Source organism: Grus americana, chromosome 1 (assembly GCF_028858705.1).
Source record: "Grus americana isolate bGruAme1 chromosome 1, bGruAme1.mat, whole genome shotgun sequence".
Lineage (NCBI taxonomy): Eukaryota > Metazoa > Chordata > Aves > Gruiformes > Gruidae > Grus > Grus americana.
The window spans coordinates 54984483-55001784 of NC_072852.1; the positions used below are offsets into that span (position 1 = coordinate 54984483).

The following is a 17302-nucleotide window of genomic DNA, read 5'->3' on the forward strand; positions in this document are numbered from 1 at the left end:
GTTACTCCCCCAGAGTAACCTGCAGTGGGAAGGAGATGCTCTTCCCCAATGCACAGGGCAGGCAACAGCAGTCAAGACATGCTGCACTGGGAGATCCCAGATGACATGCACAAAGCGTGCAGCAGCAAAGGAAATGTCACATTCATGTGGCATTAAAATGCATTATTTCACATGTTCTTGTCCCCCAAAAAAGATCTTGAACATTTGCCTGAACAATTAGATATACTCAAATTAGTGATACCTAGAGTTTCCATTCTACACATCCTTTTGGTCTCCAGCTTGTGCACACATTTTCCAGACACGTCATATTTTTGTGTGACCCTCTCAGATTATTAAAGGAATAGGTTAAGCAGAAAGGAAGAGTGGTGACTGCCTGCTTTCTCTCTACCTGAATTCACATTCCCTACTGGCAAAATTAGGCTTTTCATTAGACCATTAATATACACATATAAATTCATCCAATGCTGTACCATTTTCATACATATTATATGTATATCACATTGAAACATTAAATACTAAACAAGAAACTTTATCATTTGAGTGACTGATTGCTTGCTTGATTGATCTGAACTGATTCTTGGAATTATCCCTTAACTGGGCTTGGAAGTTATCAAAAAATACAGAGTCTGGAATGATCAAGTTTTTAAATAAATCCATCATCCACAAAAAAGATCCAAAATCATCCAAAGTCTGCAATTACATCAAGGGCAGACTTGAATAGCCTGAGTAACTCTGTGACTTCATTTAAGTTTCTTATGTACCTGGAGAACCAATAAGTCAGAATGAATTTAACTGGATCACATATACAAAGTATGAATGCTCAGCAGCACAGGCATCAGGAAGGGCTACTTGATTGAGAAAATACTGAAGATGCTGTGCAGCATTAGGCAGCCTAATGTGAAAAACATGTTAATGTGGCTTTGGAGCTGTAGGCTTAATGCATGACCTTGATCACCCTGTTTGAAATATGCATACATGCGCTACAGTCCTGCCTCCTCAGCTGCATCTGTCAGACGGATGCCTTCATATATCCTTCTGAGCAAACAGTACAACTAGCACGGTCATAGTTCACTTGGTGGGATGAATCACAAGACCAGAGTGCTGCAACTGATGGCTATAAATTGTTCAGAAGGGACAGGCAAGGAAGGGGGGGGGGGGGGGGTTAGGGGGGAGGAGGCTGTCCTCTCTGTAAAAAAATGGATTGATTGCACAAAGTTGCTTTGAAAACCAGTGATGAACAGTTGAGAGCTTATGGGTAAAAATTAGAGACCAAGCCAACAAAGGAAATCTCATGGTTGGTATTTGCTACAGGTTGCCCGATTAAGGGGAGGATGTTGATGAAGCTGTCTTAATTCAACTACAGGAAGCATCACGCGTGCAGGCTCTGATCCTGCTAGGGCTCTTCAATCAACCTGATATCTGCTGGAAAAGCAGCACAGCAATTGTAAGCCATCCAGGAGACTCCTGGAGTGTGTTCAGGATAATTTTTTAATCCAGGTGAAAGACCGTTCTACCAGAGGAGAAATACTACCAGACCCGTTGCTCACCAACACAAATGAACTAATGGAGAGGTCAAGATTGGTGGCAGCCTGGGCTGCAGCCTTGGCCCAGGCCCATCACAAACTTGACATAAAGTGAAGACTCTGAATTTTAATACAGCAAAGTTTCAATTGTTTAAGGAACTAGTGGATGAGACCCTCTGGGAAACTGCCCTCAGGGATAAAGGAGCAGAACAGAGCTGACAGCTATTTAAGGACATTTTTCTTGGAGAACAAGTGCTCTTGATTCCCACATGTAAGAAAGTAGGCTAGGAAGGCAGGATACCAATATGGCTGAGTAAGGACCTTCTGGTTGAACTGAAGTGCAAGAAGGAAATGCACAGGTACTGGGAGCAGGGACATACATCCTGGGAAGAATATAGGGATGCTGCCAGGTGTGTAGGAATGGGATCGGGAAAGCTAAGGCACATCTAGTGCTGAATTTGGCAAAGGATGTGAAGAATAATAATAAGGGCTTCTGCATGTACGTTGATCAGAAAAGGAAGACTAAACAAAATGTACCCCCCAATAAATAAGGGAGGAGATCTAGTGACAACTGACATGGAGAAGGCTGAAGTACTCAGCAATTTTTTTCCCTCAGTTTTCACTGGCCCACATCTCTCTTCCCACATCTTTCACTCTTCCCACATCTCTCAAGTCCCTGAAGCTCAAGGCAGGGACAGGGGGAAGAAAATCCCTCCCATCACAGGAAAAGATTAGATCTGAGACCATCTGAGGAAACAACATAAAGAAGTCCATGAGACCTGATGAGAGACATCTCAAGGTCCTGAGGGAATTGGCACATGTAGTTGATAAGCCACTCTCCATAATATTTGAAAAGTCATGGTCGTCAGGTGAAATCCTCAGCGATTGGAGAAAAGGGAATATCACAGTCATTTTTAAAAATGGTGTGATATTCCTTTATAACTGGGAATAGGTAGAAAGGAGGATACTGGGAACTACCGACCAGTCAGCCTCACCTCAGTGCCTGTTAAGATCATGGAGCAGATCCTCCTGGAAGCTATGTCAAAGCATATGGAAAGTGATAGACAAGAGGTATGGATCTGATGGATGGACTGTTGAAGAAGGAATTGGCTTGCATCCAAAGAGTTATAGTCATTGGCTCAATGTCCAAATGGAAACCAGTAATGAGCGGAGGCCCTCAAGTGTCTGTGCTGGGACCAGGATCTTCATCAATGACACAGATAGTAGGATTGAATGCACCCTCAGCAAGTCTGTGGATGACATCAAGCTGAGTGGTGCAGTTGATTTGCTAAAAGGAAGGGACGCCATCCAGAGGGACAGGCTTGAGGAGTGAGCCTATGTGAACCTCATGAAGTTCAACAAGGCCAAGTGCAAGGTCCTGCAACTGGGTCGGCGCCATCCCCAACATCAGTACAGACTGAGAGATGAACTGATTGCAAGCAACCCTGCGGAGGAAGACTTGGAGATACTCGTGCGTGAAAAATTGGACATGAGCCGGCAATGTGAACTTGCAGCCTGGAAAGCCAACCATATCCTAGGCTGCATAAAAAGAAGCGTCACCAGCAGGTCAAGGGAGATGATTCTCTCCATCTAGTCCGCTCTCATGAGATCTCACCTGGAGTACTGTATCCAGCTCTGGGGTACACAGTACAAGAAAGATGTGGACCTGTTAGAGCAGGTCCAGAGGAGGGCAATGAAAATGATCAGAGGGCTGGAACACCTTTACCATGAAGAAAAGCTGAGAGAGTTGGGGTTGTTCAGCCTGGAGAAGAAAAGGCTGCAGCAAGACATAATTGTGGCCTTTCAATATATGAAGGTATATATCCCAGTCCACTGTGAGCAATACCTTCTATCCTTTGTATTTTAATAAATTTTCTGTTTGCTTAACTATTTTTTTTCAGGGAAAAATAGGAAGCAGAGGTTATTCTGTCTTTTACTGAGTACATCATTGTACAAATCTTCATATGGGGAAAAAAAAGTTAAGATCTTATTTTCTTGAAGATAATATTTGAAATAAGTAATGAATTATTTTTTAAGAAGGTTGGCCATTAAATTAAAGGAATTAAAGGGCACTGACAAAATTATTTTCTCCTTCTTCTTCTCCACCTGATAACATTTACCAGATCTCTTTGCACTTCCTCCTTTGCTGAGCCTAAAAATAACTGTCTATGATTGTAAAAACAAAACTAAAAAGTGCAGATATATGGTCAAAATTTTAGGGCACCACAAAAATGAGCTTTTAGGAAAGCATATAGACCGCTCCAGGACTGTGCTGCTACATCAGGTGTTGAGAAGAGGAATAGAGGCCTAGCCTAAACCCAGGAAAATGCATTTGCAAAAGATCAAAAGAATTTAGAGGTAAAGCTACTAGTGAACTGACTCTGATATGAGTGACTAGAATGGAGTAAGTTACAGAATTTGAAGGAAATACGTATTCTACATTACTACCTCCCAGACATTTCTGCTCAACGGTATGTGGCCTTCCCAACAGATTCACTTCTGTAACAATGTAGTTCACAACCTGCAATCCACAGTGGGGTCAGCAGGTGAAACCACCATGAAATATATCATCAGTACAGACACTGGCCCCAAATCCACATGATCTTCTGTTTTTATACTCTGGCATATGATGTTATTCTGCTGCTTGTCTTCTCTAGACAAAAGCCCCTCTGAAATGCTACCACATCTCTTGGCAGTTTCTCACACTTTAGGTGCACCCTAGTCATGGTAAACCAGCACTACTGACAAGCTCTTAAAAGTGACCCCCTCACTGCCAAAACTCCACGAGACAGTGTGTGGTATTACATTATAAAAAGAAAAAGTGAAAGATGACAAATGACTGCATTTTCAATCACATGAAATAATCACCAGGGTCTCCTAATACTACATATTTTTGAACATGACACTCCTCTATCCATCTCATCCCAAGAAGAAATAATTTTATGTATAGTCAGTTTATCCCACATCACAAAATTGTTTCATGGTCAAAATGTCTGACCAATGACATAATTGCTTGATTAAGCTATTTGATTTATATTATTTTATTAAAGAAATGCATGCAGCCTTACCTCTGTTTTTTATAAAGAAAACATGCGCAGCTTTTTTTTTTTTTTTTTTTTTTTTTTGCACAACTGCTGATTCTGGCTGACAAAATGCCCGAGGCACAGTGTAAAAGTAAGCACAAAAATAAACTCTATCTTAAAATAAGACCATACCAATGAATGTGTTTACTTATTGTGCTTAATCAAAAAAGGTATTTTGGAGAAAAAATGGAAATATAGTTCATCAAAATATTAATACGAGAATGCAGAAAACTGAGGAAAACGGTGAAAGAACTTCCATATGTTCTTATGATAAGTTGAAGGTACCTGCTGATTTGAGAGCTGTTTTTCACATTAAGGTTTCTGGTGAAAACCATCTTTCTTTTACTTTTTATTAGCTGCGAGTAGAACTACATAGGGTACTATGTCCAAAGGTTTCATTATTTTTAAGAGATGAAGCCGTCTTACGGGAAACAACACATAACCCAGATACAGAGCTGAGTGGCTACTTTGTGTTACTTGCTTCTTTTCAAAACTAATTTATGCTAAGAAAATGTCTCGAGATTACCTCAATTTTACATTACCTTGATGAAAAGCCGTCTCAGGAACATGAATTCGCTGTCACTGGGACAGTGCTGTCAGAAGTAAAGTTTTAATTCAAAAGGAAAAATAAAAATCTCACCGTCCAGCTCTGTGTTCAATCCCCAAACTCAGGGTTTCTTGGCTTGCCTGAAACTCATTTTAAGTCTCCGCTAAAAGAAACGCCGAAAGACAAAAATATCTTCGGTCCCCAGCAACACTGCTAAGAAATGGGGTGCCGCGGTCACGGTTTTTTTACGAAAAACACACTTTTTTGAGAAGGAAGAAACACAAGCCGAGCGGCAGAGCGCGGGGCGGTGGGGCGGGGCGGGCTCGGCAACCCACCAATCAGCGCCCGCAGCGCTGCTATAAATGGGGGCGCCGCTGCTGTTACCGCAGCCACTGCGTTGTCGTCTGTGTGGTATCGTCATGTCCGAGACCGCTCCCGCCCCAGCTGCTGAGGCAGCGCCTGCCGCCGCCCCGGCCCCCGCAGCCAAGGCCGCCGCCAAGAAGCCGAAGAAAGCGGCGGGCGGCTCCAAAGCCCGCAAGCCCGCGGGCCCCAGCGTCACCGAGCTGATCACCAAGGCCGTGTCCGCCTCCAAGGAGCGCAAGGGGCTCTCCCTCGCCGCGCTCAAGAAGGCGCTGGCCGCCGGCGGCTACGATGTGGAGAAGAACAACAGCCGCATCAAGCTGGGGCTCAAGAGCCTCGTCAGCAAGGGCACCCTGGTGCAGACCAAAGGCACCGGCGCCTCCGGCTCTTTCCGCCTCAGCAAGAAGCCCGGGGAAGTGAAGGAAAAAGCCCCCAAGAAGCGGGCGGCCGCAGCCAAGCCCAAGAAGCCGGCAGCTAAGAAGCCCGCCAGCGCCGCCAAGAAGCCTAAGAAGGCGGTGACAGCGAAGAAGAGCCCCAAGAAAGCGAAGAAGCCGGCGGCCGCGGTGACCAAGAAAGCGGCCAAGAGCCCCAAAAAGGCGACTAAGGCTGCCAAGCCCAAGAAAGCGGCGGCGGCAGCGAAGAGCCCGGCCAAGGCAAAGGCTGTGAAGCCGAAAGCAGCCAAGCCCAAGGCGGCCAAGCCCAAAGCGGCCAAGGCGAAGAAGGCGGCGCCTAAGAAGAAGTAAGCTCCCGTGGAGGAAAGCTTTTCTTCCGCACTTAAACCCAACGGCTCTTTTAAGAGCCACCCACGTCGTCTTAAAAGGGCTGAAATAAGTTTTGGGTTTTTTTGCTTTGTTCTTAATATCGCGGTAAATGGAGGAAATGCCTTTGAAGTTTTCGAATCTCCCATACGGAAGCTGGTAGTGTCCGCCGCGACTAGGAGGAACTTTATCGTTTTAGGAACAGCTGTTGAGGCTGCACTACTAGGGAGATCGTTCGCTCCTTTGAGGACAGACGTTGCTTCAAGGCGGTTTAAGTATCTAGAACTTTGAAATTAATTCCTTTGTTTTTAAACATAGTATTGTAGCCACTACTTAACGCTTTCTTTTCAGAATCCGTGCGTGCGAGTACGTGACAGGGCAAGCAGAGGGGAGGGGACGGTTTTTTGTTTGTGACTCGATAGCTCACCTTAGCGGTAAGATAGGATGGGGCAGAGAGATTTATTTTGCACTTGACTCGAACTATAGGATCTAGATCATGCAACGTTTCCGGTTCCAAGAATGAATCTCACTTGCACGCTACAAAAATAGACATTTTAAACCAGTCGTAATTATTAAAGATCATTCATCCATGCATTCTTTTTTAGAAAGCTAAGACCACTGGTGTTTCCTAAGCATTTCCAAGCACGCTTAAAGCAATTTAGCTCTTCAGTGATCTAGTGGGTGGCTCTGAAAAGAGCCTTTGGGTTTCTCTGGGGAAAAAAATTCCCGGGCGTTACTCTTTAGCGTTCACTTGGCTTTAGCCTTGTGGCTGTCGGTCTTCTTGGGCAGCAGCACGGCCTGGATGTTGGGCAGCACCCCGCCCTGCGCGATGGTCACCTTGCCCAGCAGCTTGTTGAGCTCCTCGTCGTTGCGGATGGCCAGCTGCAGGTGCCGGGGGATGATGCGCGTCTTCTTGTTGTCGCGGGCCGCGTTGCCCGCCAGCTCCAGGATCTCGGCCGTCAGGTACTCCAGCACGGCCGCCAGGTACACCGGGGCGCCGGCGCCCACCCGCTCCGCGTAGTTGCCCTTGCGCAGCAGGCGGTGCACGCGGCCCACGGGGAACTGCAGCCCGGCCCGCGACGAGCGCGACTTGGCCTTGGCGCGCGCCTTCCCGCCCTGCTTCCCGCGGCCCGACATGGCAGCGACGCAGCGACTCAGCGAACTGAGAACAGCAGCAGCAGCAGCAGCTCCGCAGAAACAACGATGAGCTGCCGGGCCGCGCACGCCCGCTTATATTCGCCTCGGGCGGAGCGGCGGTGCCACCGCTGATAGGCCAGGAAGAAGGCGTTGTTCCGGCAGCCAATGGGAACGCGGATCGAGAGGTGCCCAATAGCAAAGCTTAGGGCTTGGTGACGACCAGAAGTAGAACTTTCAACCAATAGCGATGCGACGGCGTCGAGCCGGGGCCTCGCCGAGCGCTCTATAAAAGGGGCTCCCGCCGGCAGCGGCGTTACCGTGTGCTTCGTAAGCGCTGTTTGTGGGTGAGCGAGAGGTGCGCGTTTGCTGCGATGCCCGAGCCGGCCAAGTCCGCCCCCGCGCCCAAGAAGGGCTCCAAGAAGGCGGTGACCAAGACGCAGAAGAAGGGCGACAAGAAGCGCAAGAAGAGCCGCAAGGAGAGCTACTCGATCTACGTGTACAAGGTGCTGAAGCAGGTGCACCCCGACACGGGCATCTCGTCCAAGGCCATGGGCATCATGAACTCCTTCGTCAACGACATCTTCGAGCGCATCGCCGGCGAGGCCTCGCGCCTGGCGCACTACAACAAGCGCTCCACCATCACCTCGCGGGAGATCCAGACGGCCGTGCGGCTCCTGCTGCCCGGCGAGCTGGCCAAGCACGCCGTCTCCGAGGGCACCAAGGCTGTCACCAAGTACACCAGCTCCAAGTAGAGCGCCTCGGACCGTCCGTTTTAACCCAAAGGCTCTTTTAAGAGCCACCCACGTTTTCAGTAAAAGAGCTGATGCTGTGGTGACTTGTTCTTGGGTGTCCCAGGTTCATCTTGGGAAAAGGGGCGATAATAGTGTGAAAGCACTGTTGGTTATAAGGAACCCCGGGGTGATAAACACGGTTTTTGGGGTTGCTTTTTTGGTGGGTTTGTGGTTTGTTTTTTTGTGTTTGGTTTTTTTTTTTTTTTTTTTTAATATCTGCCTCAGTGGAGCAGAGAATGCTCACGATTCGCTAAAAGTACCCTGGGAGACCGCTTCCCTTTCGCGTCCGTTGTGGGGGAGGTTTAACGATAAACGATGTAGGTGCTCTCTTTTAAGGTCCAAAAGAAGCGTGTTCTGGATACGTGCCGCTTGGCTCTTTTTCCCCGTGAGGCGCTCTAGCGGAATGCGGATACATCGAAAGCACAGACGGTTCAAGACAGCCGTGGGGGTCTGGGATTTAGTTTGGGGTGGTTTGGGGGGGGTTTTGTTTGGTTTTTTTTTTTGGTTGTTTTGCTTTTTTTTTTAAGCCAAAAGCGCCACGCTGGATCCTTCCCCCGCCGTTAGCGTTCTCGCGGACGACCGGGGGAAGAAAACCGGGGCGCTTCACGGCGTTCTCGCCCTCGACCCGCGCCGGCCCCCCTGTGGTCCCGGGCACAGTGTACCCCTCAGCGCTCTCCCGCGGCTCTCGCCCGCTTCTCCCTCCACAGCCCCGTTCCCCCGCACCCCGCGGGAGCGGGGGCCGGGAGGAGGAATCGTGTGACGCGCAGCTGCCGGGGCTCAGTCCGACCTGAGTGAGGACTGCACGGCGCTCCCCAGCAGGCGGGGCCGGCCCGGCCGCAGCTCCTGAGAGGGCGGTGATTGGTCGCGGTGACGCTCGCGTCTCGGAGCCCGTCCCGGCTTACACCCAGGAGCGCGCCCCCGAAGAGAGCCGGGCCTTAAACCGGGGGCGGGACAGCAGCCAGGAAACGGTCGCCTTAGCCGGCGTTTCGCGTGTCACCTGCGCCTGCAACGTTCCCGCCCCGGCCCTGAACCGAACGCGATTACGGAGTGGCAGGAAAGAGCGAGCTCTCGGGAGAGACGGAGGTTGCCAAACGAGGGAGCTTTAGCCAGCAGTCCCGATACCGGGCGGGGAGGGGGCGCGGGGAGCGGATTGGGACGGGGACGAGCCCGAGCCCGAGCCCGAGGCGAGGGCGGCGGGATCTGCTCCAGCCGCCACCCACGCTGGTGCCTACCACCACCCCCATTCCCCCAGCCCCCGCCTCCCAGACCGTATAGTTCGTGGGGATGGTACACGCATTTGCTCTTAGATAGCGAGGGAGCCAGCGCTAAAGCGTTCTGGAAGGCCGGAAAAGAGCAAGCAGCCGAGCCGGGGCCAGGGCCGCTTCGGCGGCTCTGGAGACAGAGGGGGCGGGGCGGGGGAAAGAAGGCAGGAAGGGCCGGCGGGCGGGTTTCCCGCCGGCGAGGCGCGGGCTTTTCGAATGCTCGCGTCGCCCAATGGCAGCCGGTCTCGCGCGAGCGGCCAATCGGCAGGGAGCTCCGGCTATAAATACTGCCGCGGCGGAGCCGCTACCGCGGTTCAGTCTTTGCTGACTGAGAGTGCTTAAAGGTGGGCGCGGAGCGATGGCGCGTACGAAGCAGACGGCGCGTAAGTCGACGGGCGGGAAGGCGCCCCGCAAGCAGCTGGCCACCAAGGCGGCCCGCAAGAGCGCGCCGGCCACGGGCGGCGTGAAGAAGCCGCACCGCTACCGGCCCGGCACGGTGGCGCTGCGCGAGATCCGGCGCTACCAGAAGTCGACGGAGCTGCTGATCCGCAAGCTGCCCTTCCAGCGCCTGGTGCGCGAGATCGCGCAGGACTTCAAGACCGACCTGCGCTTCCAGAGCTCGGCCGTGATGGCGCTGCAGGAGGCGAGCGAGGCCTACCTGGTGGGGCTCTTCGAGGACACCAACCTCTGCGCCATCCACGCCAAGCGCGTCACCATCATGCCCAAGGACATCCAGCTGGCCCGCCGCATCCGCGGTGAGCGCGCCTGAGGCTCCTGCCCCAGCCCTTCTCCCGGCTCTGGCAGACGCCGAGGCAGCCTACACAGACCCAAAGGCTCTTTTAAGAGCCACTCCATGCACAATAAAAAGGGCTGTAATACTAGTTTCAAGGGTAGTAATTTTGAAGCATCATGATTCATACCTTTATAAGGATTTTTTTGTTCAGTGTTTTTGTGTATTGAATTACTTATCGAAAGTCATTACACCACAAATTCTAATCTAATGATTTCAGAAATTGCCACTGCCACTTTTTTAGCAGGACATTTATATGCACTAGTGGTGGGCAATGCTTGGAGTGAAACATTCATTGTATTCTATGAACTCTTACATTTTTATATGTCAGAACACAAGTTCCAATTAGATCACAAAGTATTACAGCCCTTTTTATTGTGCATGGAGTGGCTCTTAAAAGAGCCTTTGGGTCTGTGTAGGCTGCCTCGGCGTCTGCCAGAGCCGGGAGAAGGGCTGGGGCAGGAGCCTCAGGCGCGCTCACCGCGGATGCGGCGGGCCAGCTGGATGTCCTTGGGCATGATGGTGACGCGCTTGGCGTGGATGGCGCAGAGGTTGGTGTCCTCGAAGAGCCCCACCAGGTAGGCCTCGCTCGCCTCCTGCAGCGCCATCACGGCCGAGCTCTGGAAGCGCAGGTCGGTCTTGAAGTCCTGCGCGATCTCGCGCACCAGGCGCTGGAAGGGCAGCTTGCGGATCAGCAGCTCCGTCGACTTCTGGTAGCGCCGGATCTCGCGCAGCGCCACCGTGCCGGGCCGGTAGCGGTGCGGCTTCTTCACGCCGCCCGTGGCCGGCGCGCTCTTGCGGGCCGCCTTGGTGGCCAGCTGCTTGCGGGGCGCCTTCCCGCCCGTCGACTTACGCGCCGTCTGCTTCGTACGCGCCATCGCTCCGCGCCCACCTTTAAGCACTCTCAGTCAGCAAAGACTGAACCGCGGTAGCGGCTCCGCCGCGGCAGTATTTATAGCCGGAGCTCCCTGCCGATTGGCCGCTCGCGCGAGACCGGCTGCCATTGGGCGACGCGAGCATTCGAAAAGCCCGCGCCTCGCCGGCGGGAAACCCGCCCGCCGGCCCTTCCTGCCTTCTTTCCCCCGCCCCGCCCCCTCTGTCTCCAGAGCCGCCGAAGCGGCCCTGGCCCCGGCTCGGCTGCTTGCTCTTTTCCGGCCTTCCAGAACGCTTTAGCGCTGGCTCCCTCGCTATCTAAGAGCAAATGCGTGTACCATCCCCACGAACTATACGGTCTGGGAGGCGGGGGCTGGGGGAATGGGGGTGGTGGTAGGCACCAGCGTGGGTGGCGGCTGGAGCAGATCCCGCCGCCCTCGCCTCGGGCTCGGGCTCGGGCTCGTCCCCGTCCCAATCCGCTCCCCGCGCCCCCTCCCCGCCCGGTATCGGGACTGCTGGCTAAAGCTCCCTCGTTTGGCAACCTCCGTCTCTCCCGAGAGCTCGCTCTTTCCTGCCACTCCGTAATCGCGTTCGGTTCAGGGCCGGGGCGGGAACGTTGCAGGCGCAGGTGACACGCGAAACGCCGGCTAAGGCGAACGTTTCCTGGCTGCTGTCCCGCCCCCGGTTTAAGGCCCGGCTCTCTTCGGGGGCGCGCTCCTGGGTGTAAGCCGGGACGGGCTCCGAGACGCGAGCGTCACCGCGACCAATCACCGCCCTCTCAGGAGCTGCGGCCGGGCCGGCCCCGCCTGCTGGGGAGCGCCGTGCAGTCCTCACTCAGGTCGGACTGAGCCCCGGCAGCTGCGCGTCACACGATTCCTCCTCCCGGCCCCCGCTCCCGCGGGGTGCGGGGGAACGGGGCTGTGGAGGGAGAAGCGGGCGAGAGCCGCGGGAGAGCGCTGAGGGGTACACTGTGCCCGGGACCACAGGGGGGCCGGCGCGGGTCGAGGGCGAGAACGCCGTGAAGCGCCCCGGTTTTCTTCCCCCGGTCGTCCGCGAGAACGCTAACGGCGGGGGAAGGATCCAGCGTGGCGCTTTTGGCTTAAAAAAAAAAGCAAAACAACCAAAAAAAAAAACCAAACAAAACCCCCCCCAAACCACCCCAAACTAAATCCCAGACCCCCACGGCTGTCTTGAACCGTCTGTGCTTTCGATGTATCCGCATTCCGCTAGAGCGCCTCACGGGGAAAAAGAGCCAAGCGGCACGTATCCAGAACACGCTTCTTTTGGACCTTAAAAGAGAGCACCTACATCGTTTATCGTTAAACCTCCCCCACAACGGACGCGAAAGGGAAGCGGTCTCCCAGGGTACTTTTAGCGAATCGTGAGCATTCTCTGCTCCACTGAGGCAGATATTAAAAAAAAAAAAAAAAAAACCAAACACAAAAAAACAAACCACAAACCCACCAAAAAAGCAACCCCAAAAACCGTGTTTATCACCCCGGGGTTCCTTATAACCAACAGTGCTTTCACACTATTATCGCCCCTTTTCCCAAGATGAACCTGGGACACCCAAGAACAAGTCACCACAGCATCAGCTCTTTTACTGAAAACGTGGGTGGCTCTTAAAAGAGCCTTTGGGTTAAAACGGACGGTCCGAGGCGCTCTACTTGGAGCTGGTGTACTTGGTGACAGCCTTGGTGCCCTCGGAGACGGCGTGCTTGGCCAGCTCGCCGGGCAGCAGGAGCCGCACGGCCGTCTGGATCTCCCGCGAGGTGATGGTGGAGCGCTTGTTGTAGTGCGCCAGGCGCGAGGCCTCGCCGGCGATGCGCTCGAAGATGTCGTTGACGAAGGAGTTCATGATGCCCATGGCTTTGGACGAGATGCCCGTGTCGGGGTGCACCTGCTTCAGCACCTTGTACACGTAGATCGAGTAGCTCTCCTTGCGGCTCTTCTTGCGCTTCTTGTCGCCCTTCTTCTGCGTCTTGGTCACCGCCTTCTTGGAGCCCTTCTTGGGCGCGGGGGCGGACTTGGCCGGCTCAGGCATTATAGTCTGCCTGTCACTACACCTCTGCTAACAAACCCACAACAGTAGATGAAGTCAGCGGTACGCGTTCTCCTTTTATAGGGACCGTATGCAAATTTCGGTTCCCCTAATCTTAGTTTTTATTGGCTGAGAGATGTTTTAGAGGCGTAATTCTCCGTGTTTAACCACCATTGGTTAATATTCGATCCGCGTTCCCATTGGCTGTTTTCGCAATGTCACCTTGTCAGCCTATCGAAATTCGCTCCTTTTGCCGAGAAGGGATATAAGGGCGAGCGGCGGCGCTGTTTTTATTTCCATACGTCTGTAACATCTGTCTGCAGAGTCGCTACGATGTCGGGCCGCGGGAAGCAGGGCGGGAAGGCGCGCGCCAAGGCCAAGTCGCGCTCGTCGCGGGCCGGGCTGCAGTTCCCCGTGGGCCGCGTGCACCGCCTGCTGCGCAAGGGCAACTACGCGGAGCGGGTGGGCGCCGGCGCCCCGGTGTACCTGGCGGCCGTGCTGGAGTACCTGACGGCCGAGATCCTGGAGCTGGCGGGCAACGCGGCCCGCGACAACAAGAAGACGCGCATCATCCCCCGGCACCTGCAGCTGGCCATCCGCAACGACGAGGAGCTCAACAAGCTGCTGGGCAAGGTGACCATCGCGCAGGGCGGGGTGCTGCCCAACATCCAGGCCGTGCTGCTGCCCAAGAAGACCGACAGCCACAAGGCTAAAGCCAAGTGAACGCTAAAGAGTAACGCCCGGGAATTTTTTCCCCAGAGAAACCCAAAGGCTCTTTTCAGAGCCACCAACAAAATCTGTAAAAGAGCTTGAACTTCATTGAAAGAGTAAAAAGCCCCCACGCTTTTTTAAATGGTTGGCTGAGACGGAGTAATCCGCTCTATCTGCAGGTACTCATCCCCGTGCACACCCACCCCCCACACCCTCCTCCGCTCCGACTCCTTGTTGCTTCCCTACCCCGGACCGGGGGCGGGGCTGACAGGGCTCCCGGGAAGCGGCTCGGCCCATCCGAAGCCGCAGCCAATCCCCGCGCCGTGCGGGCTTTGCAAACCCACCAACGCGCTACTTCACTCTCCTGGCTAAGCAGCAGCGAGCAAGTTTAACAGCAGCTTTCGGGTTTGCTGCTGCGACGTCTGCCTATCCCCGCACTAAAAACTTTATCGCCAGCAGCGTGCTATTCCCATAAAAACCCTCCCCATTTTCTCCTTCCCGAAGACGAGGAACAGCCACAGCGTTTCAGCCCTTTTAAGACGACGTGGGTGGCTCTTAAAAGAGCCGTTGGGTTTAAGTGCGGAAGAAAAGCTTTCCTCCACGGGAGCTTACTTCTTCTTAGGCGCCGCCTTCTTCGCCTTGGCCGCTTTGGGCTTGGCCGCCTTGGGCTTGGCTGCTTTCGGCTTCACCGCCTTTGCCTTGGCCGGGCTCTTCGCTGCCGCCGCTGCTTTCTTGGGCTTGGCAGCCTTAGTCGCCTTCTTGGGGCTCTTGGCCGCTTTCTTGGCCGCCGCGGCCGCCGGCTTCTTCGCTTTCTTGGGGCTCTTCTTCGCTGTCACAGCCTTTTTGGGCTTCTTGGCGGCGCTGGCGGGCTTCTTAGCTGCCGGCTTCTTGGGCTTGGCTGCGGCCGCCCGCTTCTTGGGGGCTTTTTCCTTCACTTCCCCAGGCTTCTTGCTGAGGCGGAAAGAGCCGGAGGCACCAATGCCTTTGGTCTGCACCAGGGTGCCCTTGCTGACGAGGCTCTTGAGCCCCAGCTTGATGCGGCTGTTGTTCTTCTCCACATCGTAGCCGCCGGCGGCCAGCGCCTTCTTGAGCGCGGCGAGGGAGAGCCCCTTGCGCTCCTTGGAGGCGGACACGGCCTTGGTGATCAGCTCGGTGACGCTGGGGCCCGCGGGCTTGCGGGCTTTGGAGCCGCCCGCCGCTTTCTTCGGCTTCTTAGCGGCGGCCTTGGCAGCGGGGGCCGGAGCTGCGGGGGCCGGGGCGGCAGCAGGGGCAGTCTCGGACATGACGGCGGCGCAGGCTGCACTGGGCGGCCGAAGCGGCGGCGCCCCCATTTATAGCAGCGCGGTCGGCGCTGATTGGTGCCGCCCGCCCGCCCCGCCCCGCCACCGCCCGGCGCTCCGTGCTCCGGCTTGTGTTTCTTCGGGGATAATAAAATGCGTTTTTTCTACTTTATCTGTCACGCAATTGTCCCTTTTCTACATCTGGGAGGCCGTGGAAGTGTCTATTTTCGCGTATTGCTGTTTTGTCGCGAAAAGAGTGGATTTTGGGTAGAGAAGGGACAGTAAATCCCGAGTCCTGGAACGGAACAGACCTTGAGAGCGCGAAAGTTTTGTTTTTCTTTATAAATTAGAAATTCCCCTTTAAAATTAACGTGAGACAGGAAACTCAGTGTTAATCTTCAAGGGGTCTTTTTCATATTAAAGAAGAAAGCGAACAGTTAGAATCTCATTCTTTAAAATAAAATCGTTTCAAAGAGAGTGAGGTAGCACAAACCCCCACAAGCCGTGCCTCCGCTTCTCTTACCGACGTTTATACCTCTGGCTCCTGCGAAACACTCAATTAGGGATTTTTTTTTTTCCCCCTGTACTTCCAAAACAAATGTTTCCGGCGGCCGTGCGTGAAATAATAGACAGCATATACTTTATTTACCTTAGAATAGACTACTTTCTCTGCAATTCTTTGTTGTTGTTAACATAGCAAAAAGCTCTCTAATGTTCATGGAATAAATTGGGACACAAAGACCAAATATGAAAAGGTTTGTGTCGAATCACTGAGCTTCATGTAAAGTCTCTGGCATACAGAAACAGACCACACTCTAAATAAAGCACACAGTGCTATATCTGTAAAATCTGCTTGTACGATTCAGTAACATGGAAAAAATTGGCAGAGATCAAGTCTGCAAGAGATGTGAAAGCACCATTTTATTCATATTTTGATACCAAGCTAGGAAGAAAAATCACAATGTTTGCTCACTGCTCTTTTGCCAGGTTACAGATCAAGTCAGAGCAGCTTCTGTACATAAAACCTTTGGCTGCAGCACAGTGATGCAAAGCTGTTTATCCACAATGTGGTGACTACTCTATTAGCATGCACACCTCCTTATCAGCTAAAAAATTGTATATATTTTTGTCTCTCTGGAAGGAGTTCTTAATTAATTTACATTGAAGTTTAATGGCCATTAGCCAGTTTAGCACCATCATATTGCTGCCTTTGTACCTGATGTATACAAACTGCACTTGCATAGTTTATGTATGATGCTGACCAGATAATGAACTTCATTATTTCAACGAAATGCAAGATCTCTGAGTGGAAAATATCACCTCACTCCTCTCTTTCATTCCACTATAGCGAAGGCAGATGAATCTCTTGAAGATGTTGGGTGACCCTTCATCTTCAATTAATTCACAAAATCCCATTCTTTAAAACTTCATTTAGGCAGTTTGACCTTTTCTTGTATATTTATGGTAAAAAGTACTTTAGGAAAATAAACATATTTTTCTCTCATGCATGTTTTCTTTCTAACTCTTTCTCGTCATTGAGGTCTCCTAGCTGAGGAGTTATCCCTGAGACAGGGAAGGCGAATAAGATGGCAAATTTGGCAAATCTGGATCTGGGCTTTCAAAGCTGTGTTAGAAGCAGGATGGCTTATACAGAAATGGTCACTGGAAATTTTACAAATGCAAGAGACTCGACTGTAACACATTTACTTCATGTAGTAATAAGGACCATAAAGAATTGAATAGTGAAATTATTAACGTCTCCTAAAATTTCCTGAAATCAGGCAGATGAATGTATGTCTGCTCTGTCCCATCTAGGTCTGGTAAAAGTCCTGACATCCCTTAAAAACTAAACTTATTACAGTGTCTGTAAGCTGCATCTTTTTATACTCAACAACTCTTTTCACATTACCAATGTCAATACTGGGGTTGGGACAGAAGCCTTTCTACCTCACAATAAAACAATTTACCCCATTCTCTGCAACTCTTATTTTGCAAAAGTAATAATGCAGCACAATAGCACATTTTCCTCCAATCTGTAATTTGATATTCTCAAGACTGTTTTCCTTACACACACATAATCAGATGGAATACAGCTGTATGTCTAAATCCTGTATAGCAGTGATAAGTACAACACCAGCCATCTCAA

At 52.1% G+C, this 17302-nt stretch overlaps 8 protein-coding genes across 8 annotated transcripts; 4 read left to right on the top strand and 4 right to left on the bottom strand.

Moving 5' to 3' along the window:
• Nucleotides 1–5515: 5515 nt before the first annotated feature.
• LOC129202058 (histone H1.11L) lies at nucleotides 5516–8249 on the top strand. Its single transcript, XM_054814083.1, has one exon. It carries the CDS (start codon nucleotides 5516–5518, stop codon nucleotides 6254–6256), a length of 741 nt encoding a protein of 246 aa, XP_054670058.1. The 3' UTR covers nucleotides 6257–8249.
• LOC129202101 (histone H2A-IV) lies at nucleotides 6995–7408 on the bottom strand. The gene has a single exon (XM_054814182.1). The coding sequence runs from the start codon at nucleotides 7406–7408 to the stop codon at nucleotides 7019–7021; it is 390 nt and encodes a 129-aa protein (XP_054670157.1). The 3' UTR covers nucleotides 6995–7018.
• Nucleotides 7780–8249, top strand: LOC129202123 (histone H2B 1/2/3/4/6). The gene has a single exon (XM_054814249.1). The coding sequence runs from the start codon at nucleotides 7780–7782 to the stop codon at nucleotides 8158–8160; it is 381 nt and encodes a 126-aa protein (XP_054670224.1). The 3' UTR covers nucleotides 8161–8249.
• Nucleotides 8250–9786: 1537 nt separating this feature from the next.
• Nucleotides 9787–10365, top strand: LOC129202086 (histone H3). The gene has a single exon (XM_054814140.1). The coding sequence runs from the start codon at nucleotides 9820–9822 to the stop codon at nucleotides 10228–10230; it is 411 nt and encodes a 136-aa protein (XP_054670115.1). The 5' UTR covers nucleotides 9787–9819; the 3' UTR covers nucleotides 10231–10365.
• A 255-nt stretch (nucleotides 10366–10620) lies between these two features.
• On the bottom strand, nucleotides 10621–11162 carry LOC129202092 (histone H3). Its single transcript, XM_054814154.1, has one exon. It carries the CDS (start codon nucleotides 11127–11129, stop codon nucleotides 10719–10721), a length of 411 nt encoding a protein of 136 aa, XP_054670129.1. The 5' UTR covers nucleotides 11130–11162; the 3' UTR covers nucleotides 10621–10718.
• A 1495-nt stretch (nucleotides 11163–12657) lies between these two features.
• LOC129202127 (histone H2B 1/2/3/4/6) lies at nucleotides 12658–13515 on the bottom strand. Its single transcript, XM_054814264.1, has one exon. It carries the CDS (start codon nucleotides 13166–13168, stop codon nucleotides 12788–12790), a length of 381 nt encoding a protein of 126 aa, XP_054670239.1. The 5' UTR covers nucleotides 13169–13515; the 3' UTR covers nucleotides 12658–12787.
• Nucleotides 13481–13912, top strand: LOC129202133 (histone H2A-IV). The gene has a single exon (XM_054814277.1). It carries the CDS (start codon nucleotides 13499–13501, stop codon nucleotides 13886–13888), a length of 390 nt encoding a protein of 129 aa, XP_054670252.1. The 5' UTR covers nucleotides 13481–13498; the 3' UTR covers nucleotides 13889–13912.
• Nucleotides 13913–14399: 487 nt separating this feature from the next.
• On the bottom strand, nucleotides 14400–15207 carry LOC129202063 (histone H1.10-like). Its single transcript, XM_054814095.1, has one exon. The coding sequence runs from the start codon at nucleotides 15205–15207 to the stop codon at nucleotides 14485–14487; it is 723 nt and encodes a 240-aa protein (XP_054670070.1). The 3' UTR covers nucleotides 14400–14484.
• Between the last annotated feature and the right edge of the window lie 2095 nt (nucleotides 15208–17302).